Source organism: Ceratotherium simum, chromosome 20 (genome assembly GCF_057802395.1).
Source record: "Ceratotherium simum simum isolate JZ-2026a chromosome 20, ASM5780239v1, whole genome shotgun sequence".
NCBI lineage: Eukaryota > Metazoa > Chordata > Mammalia > Perissodactyla > Rhinocerotidae > Ceratotherium > Ceratotherium simum.
The window spans coordinates 55,598,531-55,611,607 of record NC_141919.1 but is presented as its reverse complement, the minus strand read 5'-3'; the positions used below and the strand labels follow the sequence as shown (position 1 = coordinate 55,611,607).

At 46.1% G+C, this 13,077-nt stretch overlaps 1 protein-coding gene across 6 annotated transcripts in view; it reads left to right on the top strand.

The window, feature by feature from the left end:
* WNK2 (WNK lysine deficient protein kinase 2) overlaps window positions 1-13,077 on the top strand; it is a 117,984-nt gene that overhangs the window by 72,112 nt on the left and 32,795 nt on the right. For 5 of the 6 annotated variants that reach the window (XM_087444810.1, XM_087444808.1, XM_087444804.1 and 2 more), the window contains exons 20-22: window positions 9,847-10,670; window positions 10,909-10,978; window positions 12,962-13,053. In XM_087444810.1, the coding sequence (XP_087300936.1) occupies window positions 9,847-10,670; window positions 10,909-10,978; window positions 12,962-13,053 (986 nt within the window). The remainder of the gene's footprint in view (window positions 1-9,846; window positions 10,671-10,908; window positions 10,979-12,961; window positions 13,054-13,077) is intronic. The other variant, XM_087444807.1, reaches the window with a different exon arrangement.

The window sequence follows — 13,077 nt, the reverse complement described above, 5'->3', positions numbered from 1 at the left end:
CGACATCCCCCATGGGGGAAAAGGAGATCAGGAGGTGCCCAGCAGCCTTTGCCCCTGAAGTCCCCACTGGCCCCCACAGCCACTGCAGCCACCTGCAGTTGAGGAACCCTGCCATCTTTGCTGTTGCTGACCTCAGCTGAGGGAGCTGCAAAGACACTACACTGCTGGGCCTACCCTGTAGCTGGAACCACCACATCCCACCCAGCTGGAGTCCCTGCACCCACTTGCAGGAGAAGTTCTTTCTCCACCAAAACCAGTCTGTGAAGTCGGGAAGAGATGACTGCTCTATCAAATGCACAGCTGTCAACACAAGGCTACCAAAAACACAAAAAAGCAAGGAAACGTGACACCACCAAAAAAACACAATAATTTTCCAGTAACTGACCCCAAAGAATTGAAGATCTACAAATTGTCAAAGAATTCAAAATAATTGTTTTAAGGAAGCTTGGTGAAGTACAAGAAAACACATGTAGACAATAAAATCAGGAAAACAATATACGAACAAAGCGAGAAGTTCAACAGAGAAATACAAATCATAAGGAACCAAACAGAAATTCTGGAGCTGAAGAATACAATGAATGAAATGAAAAATGCAATGGATAGTTTCAACAGCAGACTTGATCAAGCAGAAGAGTCTGTGAACTTGAAGACAGGTTATTTGAAATGATCCAAAAAAGAAAGAAGAAGAATGAATGAGTGAAGGAAGCCTATGTGAATTATGAGTCACCATCAAGCAAGTAATATTCGTGTTGTGAGACTCCCAGAAAGAGAAGAGAGAGAGAAAGGGCAGAATGCTTATTTAATTGGGATTTAAGAAAATCCCAAATCTAGGAAGAGATATGCACATCCAGGTATATGAATCTCATAGGTCCCCATAGAGATTCATATCAAAGAAGACTTCACTGAGACACATTCAAAAATCAAAGACAAAGAGAATTTTGAAAGCAGCAGGAGAAAAAGAAAAACTCACTATATACAAGGGAACACCCAGAAGGCTTTCAGGAGATTTTTCAGCATAAACCTTGCAGGTCAGAAGAGAGTGGGATGATATATTCAAAGTGCTGAAAGAAAAAAACTGCCAACCAAGAATGCTTTAACTGGCAAACCTGTCCTTCAGAAATGAAGGAGAAATAAAGACTTTCCCAAACAAACAAAAGCTGAGGGGTTCATCACCACTATACCTGCCTTACAAGAAATGCTACTAGGAATTCTTCAGGCTGAAATGAAAGGATGCTAATTAGTAACATGAAAACACATGAAAGTGTAAAACTCATTGGTAAAGAGAGTAGATAGTCATTCAGAATAATATAATGGTTGTGTGTAATCACTTGACTCTAGTATAAAGGTTAAAAGATGAAAGTATTAAAAATAACTATAGTTACAATAATTTTTTAATGGATACACAATATGAAAAGATGTAAATTGACATCAAAACATTAAATGTGTTTGGGGAAAGTAAAAGTGTAGTTTTCTATGCAATCAAAGTTATCAGCTTAAAATAGACCATGATAACTATATTTTAATGTAAGCCTCATGGTAATCACAAAGCAAATATCTATAATAGATACACAAAAGATAAAGAGAAAGGAGACAAAGCATAACACTACAGAAAATCATCACATTACAAAGAAGGACAGTAAGAGAGGAAGAAAGAAACAAAAGAACTACAAAACAGCCAGAAGACAATTACAAGATGGCATTAGTAACTCCTTACTTGTCAATAATTACTTTAAATGTAAATGGGTTAAGTTCTCCAATCAAAAGACATAATGTGGCTGAATGGATTTTAAAAAACAAGACAAAACTATATGCTGCCTATGCGACACTCACTTCAAGTTTAATGACACACATATGCTGAAAGTGAAGGGTGGAAAAACATATCCCATGCAAATGGAAACCAGAAGAGAGCAGGGGTAGCTGTACTAATATCAGACAAAAGAGATTTTGTCAAATATGTGAGCCAAAATATCTAACAAGAGACAAAGGAAGTCATTGCATAATGCTAAAGGGGACAATTCATCAAGAGGATATAACAATTGTAAATATATATGCACTAATATTTGAGCAATGAAATATATTAAGCAGATATTAACAGATTTGCAGGCAGAAATAGACAGCAATGCACTAATAGAAGGGGACTTCAGTACTTTGCTTTCAACAATGGATAGATCATCCAGACAGAAAATCAATAGGGAAATATTGGACTTGAATGACACTTTAGAATAAATGGACCTAACAGACATATAAAGAACATTCCACCTGAAAGCAGCAGAATACACATTCTTCTCAAGTGCACACGAAACACTCTCCAGGACAGATGATGTGTTAGATCACAAAACAAGTCAACAAATTTAAGAAGATTGAAATCACATCAAATTATCTGTTCTGACCACAGTGGTATGAAACTAGAAATCAATAACAGGAGGAAAGCTGGAAAATGTACAAATAATTGAAAATTAAACAACACACTTCTGAAACACCGATGGGTCAAAGAAGAAATCAAAAGAGAAAGCAAAAAGTATTTTGAGACAAATGAAAATGGAAACACAACATATCAAAACTTATGAGATGCAGCAAAAGCAATTTTAAGAGGAAAGTTTATAGCAATAAAAGCCTACATTAAGAAACAGGAAAAATCTAACACAACCTAACTCACACCTCAAGTAACTAGAAGAAGAAGAACAAACTAAGCCCAAAGTTAGCAGAAGGAAGGAAACAAAAAGATCAGAACAGAAATAAATGACATACAGACCAAAAAAACAAAAAGAAAAGCTCAACAAAACTAAGAGCTAGTTTTTTGAAAAAGTAAACAAAATTGACAAACCTTTAGCTAGACTTAAGAAAAAAAGAGAGGACTCAAATAACTAAAATCAGAATTGAAAGAGGAGACGTTACAGCTGATACCATAGTAATACAAAGAATCATGAGAGACTACTATGAACAATTACATACCAACATACTGGGTAACTTAAAAGAAATGGATAAATTCCTAGAAACATACAACATATCAAGACTGAATTGTGAAGAAATAGAAAATCTGAATGGACCCATAACTAGTAAGCAGATTAAATCAGTAATCAAAAATCTTCCAACGAAGAGGGGCCAGCCCCGTGGCGCAAGCAGTTAAGTGTGTGCACTCCAGTTTGGTGGCCCAGGGTTCACAGGTTCGGATCTCAGGCATGCACTGACGCACCACTTGTCAAGCCGTGCTGTGGCGGCGTCCCATATAAAGTAGAGGAAGATGGGCATGGATGTTAGCTCAGGGCCAATCTTCCTCAGGAACAAGAGGAGGATTGGCATCAGATGTTAGCTCAGGGCTAGTCCTCCTCACACACACACACAAAAAAATCTTCCAACAAAGAAAAGTCAAGGACCAGATGGCTTCACCAGTGAATTCTACCAAACAGTTAAAGAAGAATTAACACTAGTCCTTCTCAAACTCTTCCCAAAAAACTGAAGAAGAGGGAACACTTCCAAATTCATTTTACCAGGCCAGCATTATCCTGATAACAAAACCAGATAAGGACACTACAACAAAAGAAAACTATAAGCTATATCCCTGATGAACATGCATGCAAAAATTCTCAACAAAATACTAGCAATCCGAGTCCAACAGCACATTAAAAGAATCATACATCAGGATCACATGGGATTTATTCATGAGATGCAGGGATGGTTCAACATATGCAAATCAATCAATGTGATACACCACATTAACAGAATGAAGGATAAAATCATATGATCATCTCAACAGATGCAGAAAAAGCATTTGACAATTCAACATTTTTACATGATAAAAAGTCTCAACAAGTAAGGTATAAAAGGAATGTACCTTAGTAGAATAAAGGCCATACATGACAAGCCACAGCTAACATTATACTCAGTCATGAAAAGCTGAAAGTTTTTTCTCTTAGATGAGGAAAAAGACAAGGATGCCCAATCTCACCACTTCTATTCAACATTGTCCTGGAAGTCCTAGCCAGAGCAATTAGGCAAGAAAAAGAAATAAAAGGCATCCAAATCACAAAGGAAGAATAAGATTGTCTCTGTTTTCAGATGACATATTCTTATATATAGAAAACCCTAAAGACTCCACCAAAAAACTGTTAGAACTAATGAACAAACTCAGTGAAGTTGTAGGATACAAAATCAATGTGCAAAAATCATTTGCATTTCTGTACACTGACAACAGACTATCTGAAACATAAATTAAGAAAGCAATCTCATTTACAGTAGCATCAAAAACAATAACATACTTAGGAATAAATTTCACCAGGGAGATTAAAGACCTGTACAGTGAAAACTATGAGACACTGATGAAAGAGAATGAAATAAATGGACAGATATCCCGTGTTCTTGGTTTGGAAGAATTAATATTGTTAAAATGTCCATACTACTCAAAACCATCTACAGATTCAATGCAATCTCTGTCAAAATTCCAATGGCATTTTTCATGGAAATAGAAAAAACAATTCTAAAATTTGTATGGAATCACAAAAGACCCCAATGAGTCAAAGCAATCTTGAGAAAGAACAAAGCTGGAGGCATCTCATTTCCTGATTTCAAACTATATTACGAAGCTATAGTAATCAAAAAAGTATGGTACTAGCATAAAAACGACACATAGATCAATGGAACAGAACTGAGAGCCCCCAGATAAACCCACGCATACAGTCAGCTATCTATGGCAGGGGACCCAAGCACACACAGTGCGGAAAGGACAGTCTCTTCAATAAATGGTTCTGGAAAAATGGGATATCCACATGCAGAAAAATGAAACTGACCCTCCCTCACACCACTCACAAAAATCAACTGAAAATGGATTAAAGACTTAAACGTAAGACCTGAAACTGTAAAACTCCTAGATGAAAACATAGGGGAAAGCTCCTCGACATCAGTCTTGGCAATAGTTTCTTGGATATGACACCAAAAGCACAAGAAATAAAACAAAAAAATAAACAAGTGGGACTACAAACTAAAAAGCTTCTGCACAGCAAAGGAAACAGTCAACAAGATGAAAAGGCAACCTACTGAATGGGAGAAAATATTTGCAAACTGTGTATCTGATAAGGGGTTAATATCCAAAATATGTAAGGAACTCACACAACTCAATAGCAAAAAACCCCAAATATTCCAATTAAAAAATAGGTAGAGGAATTGAATAGACATTTCCAAAGAAGACATGCAAATGACCAACAGGTACATGAAAAGATGCTCAGCATCACAAATCATCAGGAATGATGCATCAGGGAAATGCAAATCCAAACCACAGTGAGATGAGACCTCACACCTGTGAGGATGGCTATAAAGAAAATGTGATATATATACAAAGGAATATTATTCAGCCATAAAAGGAAGGAAATCCTGCCATTTTTGACAACGTGGATGAACATGGAGGGCATTATGCTCAGTGAAATAAGCCAGACAGAGGGAGACAAATACTGTATGATCTCACTCACTTATATGCGGAATATGAAGGAAAAAAAAGAAAAACGTTGGACACACAGAACCAGAGAGTGGAATGGTGGTTGCCAGAGCTGTAGATTAAAGGAGGATCTTGTGATCATTTCAGTAGATTGAGAAAAGCATTTGGTAAAGTTCAACATCCATTAATGACTTTAAATAATAGGAACATAGGTATAAAAGTCAATTTGTTTAATCTTTCAAAGGATATCCATTTAAGAAACAACAGCAACTATCCTCAATGGTGATATGTTGAATGTTTTCCCTAAGAATACCCGTTATCCCCACTTGTCTTCCGTACCCTCCTGGGGGTCCTGGATGGTGCACGTGGACAGTGCATCTTAGTACATAAGATGTGAAGAAGGATGGGAAGGAGAGAGGCAGGGAGAGAGGGAGAAGACAAGGAGAAGGGAGAAAGAAGAAGTGAAAAGAGGAAGACAGCGGTAGGGCTGAGGAGCCTCAGGCAGTGAGGTCTGTTTCTGTGATGGCACCAGCAGATCCTCAGTCACACCATCCAGGTGAGTCCAGTCTGCAGCCAGGCTCGAGAGCCAATGTCCAGTGCGCTCTCTGTAAGTGTTCAAGGAGATGTCATGGTGGCACAGCAGCTTTCCTTCTCATTTGAAGAAAACTCCATTCATCTCAAAACAAGATTTCCCAAAGCAAATTTTTGCTTGTTTGAGTTGGTGCCAGCTTAAGGCGGGCTTCCTTCTGTTATCTGTTCCAATATCAACCACTCTGTAAGTGGAAATAAATACAGAACTCGTGCCACGGAGGAGACGCTCGAGCTGGGTGATGATTCTGATTCTCAGTGTAATTCCATGTTGATGCTGCATGAAAAGTGATGTTCCTTTTAACATTACTACTTTTTATTAAAAATTTGGACAGAACAAGATAACCATCTTTTACTAAGAAGCTCTTGCTATAAAATTATTGTATTGGGACAAATTATAATTCTTTCCAAGAAATATGTTTGTTAAAACTTTTCCCATTTTTTGGTGGAAATTATTGTGGTTTTTTGGTAATAATATAATTTTTTTATCTCTATTTAATGACATTTAAATAATTATTGTTTTAAAAAGCTATAAGGATTCGAAAGGAAGAAATATGCTATCACTGTTGACAAGTGACTATATACATAGAAATGTAAATTTACATATGATAAATTATTAGAATTAATAAGTGAGTTTAGTGAGGTAAGTAGATACAAAATCCAGTTATCTTTCTATATCAGCAATAGTTAGAAAATGAGAAATTTTGAAAAATTCCATTTATATTAACATAATAATACGAAACATCAACTAGAGATGAATCTAACAAAAAATATGTAAGTCCTCTGTACCCAGAACCATACAACACTGAGAGAAATTTAAAAAGAAGTGAGTGGAGAGATATATACCCTGTTGGTGGATCAGAAGATTTGGTATTGTAACCCGTTAGTTCTCCCCAGATGGATCCATAGATTCAGTGTGATCCCAGTTAAAATTCTAACAATATTTTAATGGGCATCGACCAGCTAATTGTACAATATTTGTGGAAATGCAAAGACCAGGAAAAACCAAGACCCTCTAGGGGCCGGATGCTGTCCTGCTGAGTGTTGTGACTAACGTTGGAAACGTGACCCTGGAACAAGCGTAAATGGAACAGTGCAGTGAAAGAGCCGGAAGCAGGCCCGAGCCTCAACTGACAAGAAAGGTCGGACTGCAGAGTGGTGGGGACAGCAGGGCCTTTTAAAAAAAAGAGTTGGGACAATAGGCTGTCCACGTGGGGAAAAAGTGACCTTGCTTCTAACCTCGTACTGTAAACAGAGCTCCTTACAAGGGGATTGTGAGTCTCGATGTCCAAGTGATGAGAACATCTTCATGACCCCGGTGCAGAGCAGACACAGTGAAGTTCACAAAAAACACGGAAGGAAAGCCTGGCTAAGATTTGGCTAAATTTGACTGCATTAAAGTTAAGAAATATTATTCATCAAAGACACCACTGATCAAACAGGCAGATCACAGAGTGAGAGAAGATACAGTGCACGCGGTTCTCATGCAGCATACGTGAAGAACTGCTATGGATCAGAAGAAATGAATGCAGCTCACCAGGAAAACAGAGATGTCCTGAAACCAGATCTCCAGATCAACATAAGAAAAGGTGCTTGGTTTAATTAGTTATCAAGGAAATGCAAATGAAAACCCGCAAGGAGCTATCACCTCACACCTGTCAGGATGGCTTTTATCAAAAAAAGGTAAGTGTTGGGGCTGGCCTGGTGGTGCAGTAGTTAAGTTTGCCCGCTCCATTTCGGCGGCCTGGGGTTCTTGGGTTCTGATTCTGGGCGTGGACTGATGCACCGCTTGTCAAGCCGTGCTGTGGTGGCGTCCCATATAAAGTGAGGAAGATGGGCAGGGATGTTAGCCCAGGGCCAGTCTTCCTCACACACACACACACAAAAGGTAAGTGTTGGTGAGGATGTGGAGAAAAGGAAACCCTTGTGCACTGCTGGTGGGGATGTAAACTGGTACAGCCACTGTGAAAAACAGTATGGAGCTTCCTCAAAAAATTAAAAATAGAATCACCGTATGACCCAGCAATCCTACTTCTGGGTATTTATCCGAAGGAAACAAAATCACTGTCTTGAAGAGCTATCTGCACCCCCATGTTCACTGCAGCATTATTTACAGTAGCCAAGATATGGAAACAACCTAAGTGTCCATCGATGGATGAGTGGATAAAGAAAATGTGTATATACATACAATGGAATATTATTTAAAAAGGAAGGAAATTCTGACACACGCTACAGCATGGGTGAACCTTGAGGGCACTATGCTCAGTGAGATAAGCCAGTCACAGAAGGACAGATACTGCATGATTCCACTTATGTGAGGGACCCACAGTAGTCACACTCACAGAAGCAGAGAGTGAAGGGTGGTTGCTGGGGGCTGGGGGAGGAGAAATGGGTGAGGGGAGGAGACGGGGTGCTGATCAATGGGTATCAAGTGTCAGTTATGCAGGCTGAAAAAGTTCTAGAGATCTGCTGTACAACAACGTGCCTATAGTTGACAACACTGCATTGTGCACTTAACATTTTGTTAAGGGAGTAGATCTCGTGTTGAGTCTTCTTACCACAAGAAAACAAATAACAAAATCACATGAAGATCCGATTACCCCCCAAGGATGACTCGGGAGGTAAGAGGCTGGGGAGCGCCCAGAGGCGGCTCTGGGAGGGGTCCAGTTAGCACCCGCTCCTGAAGGCTAGAGCTCCTGGGTGCACACCCCGCAGGTCGCGCGGGCACACCCTCACTTGTGCGCTAGTATTAGCGATGTTCCCAAGTGTCAGCACGCTAGTGCAGACCAGCCACATGACGGCTCGTGAGTTGTGGGAGAGCGGGGGAGCGGACCAGTCCACAGACACGCAGCAAGGGTGCCTCTCCCAGGCACGACGGTGAGGGAAGCAAGACAGGAAAGACAGGCACGGTGTGAGTGCACGGATACAGTATTCAAAATCGGGCACAGCTGGACTCAGCGTTGAGAGCCCGTGCTCCCATGGGGCCGTGTGAGAACCAGTGTTGTGCCGGTCAGGGTCCCTTTGCTGGGGGAGGGGCAGCGCGAGTCGGGCTGGGGTCCTGGTGCTCTCTCCCTCACCTTTCTTTTTGTAAGCTTTTCATTTTTGTTTTATGCATTTTGTTTGTATTTTTAAAAGGACAAAGCTTTGTCTTTTTTTTTTTAAGTAAAGAAAAGTGGGCTCAAAGGCCACGTAAGTTTGGGAAACCTGGCATCCTGCATCCTCCTCTCACCGTTCCCGGTCCCCTGAGCACATGGAGGCTCTGAGAGGTCCGGAGGGGATGCACTGAGCTGGGTGCCCAGGGTTCCTCCCCTAAGGACCCCTTCCAGCCCTGGCGGGACGCTGGTGCTCCAAGCATCTGACCTTACCAAGCGTGGCGTCTGGTTCAGGAGGTTCCTGCTCCCTCTGGGCTGGGGAGTGTGTGTGGCTCACTCCTTAGACCCCAGAGTTTAAAAAGTTAATTTTACAGTGTTGTGGAATGGCCAGTGCCAGGGAGACCAGAGCCGTGAGCTCCCCTGGTGGACAGGGGCCCGACAGACGGGCAGCGGGTTACAGCTGCTGGTTATGCTGCAGAACAATCAGAAGGAGGGGCAGGTGTGCTGGTTCATCTGAAGAGGCTGCTGGGACAGAGGTCTGAGGTCGGACGCAGATTGGAAGACCCGGGGAGGCGTCTCAGGCAGAGCCCAGCCCACATGTGCACTTGGCGTCGGAGGAAAGGAGAGAAGACCAGCGTGCAGGTGCTGCCAGCCGACAGAAGGCATCTTTTTGGCCAGGGAAGTGCCAGGTAATTAGGACCAGAGTAGACCGGTACAGAGGTGTTTTCCTATTTCTTCTAGATTCAGTGCCCTCAAAAGACCAGCTGTCCTTGAAGGAAAAACCCGGCTTCCTGGCCGGTCCACAGCGCCTGAGCCAGGCAGGCCCCAGGGAGGCCCCTGGCGGTGCACCGGCCCCCTTGGTGCCATCTTCCCCTCCTGTGACTGCTGTGCCCCAGGACACGGCCGCACCAGCCGCCAGCCCCAAGCCAGAACCAGCAATGGGGTCTGCCGTGCAGGCAGGGGCCCCTGGGACCCCTCGGGGGCCGGCCAGCGAGCGCGAGACCCCCCAGCCACTGGCAGAGACTCATGACGCCCAGCCTGCCGCACAGCCCCTGGGCGAGGACCGAAGGCCTTGCGCCCCACCTCCAGAGGCCCCCCGCCTCTCCACGGGTCTGGGGGAGCCCATCTCAGCCTGGGAGGCCAGTGCCCACAGGGAGACCCCGCCGGCTACGGCTCCTGGGCCCGGCGTGCCCGGTGGAGCCCCTCAGCCTGCCCTGGGCCAGCCCCTGCCCCTGCTCCCCGCCGCGGTGGGGGCCATCAGCCTGGCCCCCCCCCAACTCCCCAGCCCCCCGCTGGGGCCCGCTCCCCCCCCGCAGCCGCCCTCTGCCTTGGAGTCGGATGGGGAGGGTCTGCCGCCCAGGGTGGGCTTCGTGGACAGCACCATCAAGAGCCTGGATGAGAAGCTGCGCACTCTGCTCTACCAGGAGCATGTGCCCACCTCCTCGGCCTCAGCCGGGACCCCCGTGGAGGCTGGTGACCGAGACTTTGCTTTGGAGCCCCCGAGAGGGGACCAGCCCCACACAGAGGCCTCCGGGGAGGACCTAGCCTTGCCTGCCCAGCTTGTGGTGAGTACTGGCCTCACCCAGAGGCGCCACCTCCCCCAGCCTGGGCCGTCCTGGTATCAGAGACCCACGCCCGACCCACACATCTGGGGTTTGGGGTTTGCGTGTGCAGGGTCGGGACGGCTTGGACAGACCTGTGTGCGTGGAGCACCCGGGCTGGGCCCTGCTCGGAACAGCCTGGGGAGGAGCAGACGTGTCAGCAAGCGAGGCTCACAGCTCTTCCTCTCGGTTTCTTCCTCAGTTGGAAAAGTCAGAAATGGCCCTTGCACGAGGGGCCCCGCGGGAGCAGGCCATGTCCTCACCGATGACAGGTAATGAGCCCTGGGTCACCGGCCCAACCCCCAGCATGCACTAGGTGCCACTAGCCTTCCTTACTCCGGAACATTCTGCATCTCTGCCCTGCCTCCCTGCAGCATCTAGGGTGGGACCAGACATGCGGGAGCTTGTCGGGATGCCTTAGTTAAAACTCACTGAGTTTTAGCACAAACCACGTGGTCATGCCCCAAGGAGAGAGAGTCCTGTGTGGAAATGGGTGAAAGCCCCGTTGACTGGGTGTCCGGGCGTGATCAGGGACTGTCTGGCCACCTAGTGCTCCCCACACATTCCGGTGGGCTTCCTGAGCCCCCCTCTCTTTGGAAGATGACAAGATGCTCGTGGTCAGTTGGACAGAGGCCATCCTGCGGTCCTGAAGTGGGATTTCCTCCTGGCTCCCGGGCATTGTGCATCTGCGGGACTTGAGCTGTGACTCGACTCTTTACCTGACTGCACCCCTGTGACCCCTCCTGAGGGAGTGGGTCTGACCTTCCAGGGTGTGGGTTCCTTCTTGGCCTGGAATTTCTTGGGAGATTAGCAAGATGAGAATCCAGCTGAGCCTTGTAACAGGACCCTGGATGTGCGCCAGCGGCAGGCACAGCCCACCAGTTTGCAGAGCGAGGGAGTGGGACGGTGGACTCTGGTGGGACCCCTGGACGCTGCATTCACTCGTAGATGCCACACTTGGGAGGGCTGGGGGCAGCTGGCATGGGTCAGAAGCTGTAGCACATGATGTTTACCTGGGGAAGCCGAGGGTCCTGGGGTAAAGCAGGAGCGTGCTGGGGCGGGAAAAGGCCAGAGGTCACCTGGCCTTCAGGACGCCGCCCTCAGGACACGCACCTGAGTGCGTGTCCCATCTCCTTTGGACGTCTGTGTGTGAGACGTGTCCCATGGGTCCCTTGTGCAGCCACAGTGACTTCAAGTGCTGGAGCCACTGCAGAATCCACTCCTTCCAGAGCGCAGAACTCGGGGGGGATCTCTGAGGAGACAGACACTGGTTTGGAAAAGATAAACTTTTCTGGCTGTCAGAGCTGTCCAGAAATAGGAATGTGGTTGGTAGTGAGCCCCTTATCCCTGGAGGCATTCAAACGGGTTGGATGATCCCCACCACAGCCATGTGAGGAGGGGTGTCAGGCATTGCCTATGGGTAGGGGTACATGACAGACAGGCCTGGGTCACCCCAGGAATCTGTGGGGGGGGGCAGCCTGGCTAGAGGCTATGTGGGCCCGTCATCCACCGCTGCAGCCTGTTGGTCCAGCTTGGGGCTGCCACACAGCCCCACCTGCCCACAGCTTTCTTCCGTGAGCGGGTCTCAGCTCAGGCCCGGGCTCTCACACATCAGCTCCTTCTGCTCTGTCATTCGCTCTTCAGAGCAGCCTGGGAAAGCCGGTCAGAAATATCACGCCGTGTTCCCACTCTGTAGACAGGGAAACTGAGGCGGCCTCAGATGACGTGGACCTTCCCTAGACACTGGAAGAGAAGGGTTAGGAATCAGCACTATTGTTCTGATCCTTCCGGGACCTCATGAGACCCTTTTATCGTAACATGTCAGGGAGAGATGGAGTGATGCCATCAGGTAATAGAAATGGCAGGTTCGATGGGTGACACCATCAGATGTGTAGAGATGGCAGGTGCGACAGGTGACACCATCAGGTGTGTAGAGATGGCAGGTGCAACAGGTGATAGCATCCGGTGTGTAGGGGCCTGGCTATTCCCGAGGGACCTGAGTGGTGTAGAGCTAACAGCTCCTCCCTTCCCCGGGTTCTAGGACGTCTCCGCGAAGTGGCTGGGTTAGGACGTGATGGGGTATTTAGTGTTCCTAGCTGCTGTGCACACACGACTCCTCCCTGCTGGCTCCCTCTCCTCCCGCTGGCTCCCTCTCCTCCCACCGGCTGCCCTCCCCCTGTGATTCAGTGCAGCCTTGGGCCATTCCTGCCTTGTCCTCCGCACCAATCCCAGTAACAATTTTGACGTTCCTACAGCAGAATCGTCTTTGAGTAACACGCTGGCTCTGCTGGGCTCTGATCGAAGACAGGTGGCCTCAGATTTGCCTGCAGCCCCCAGCGCCCCCCAGGTAAGGAGTTTTCTCTGATGTGAG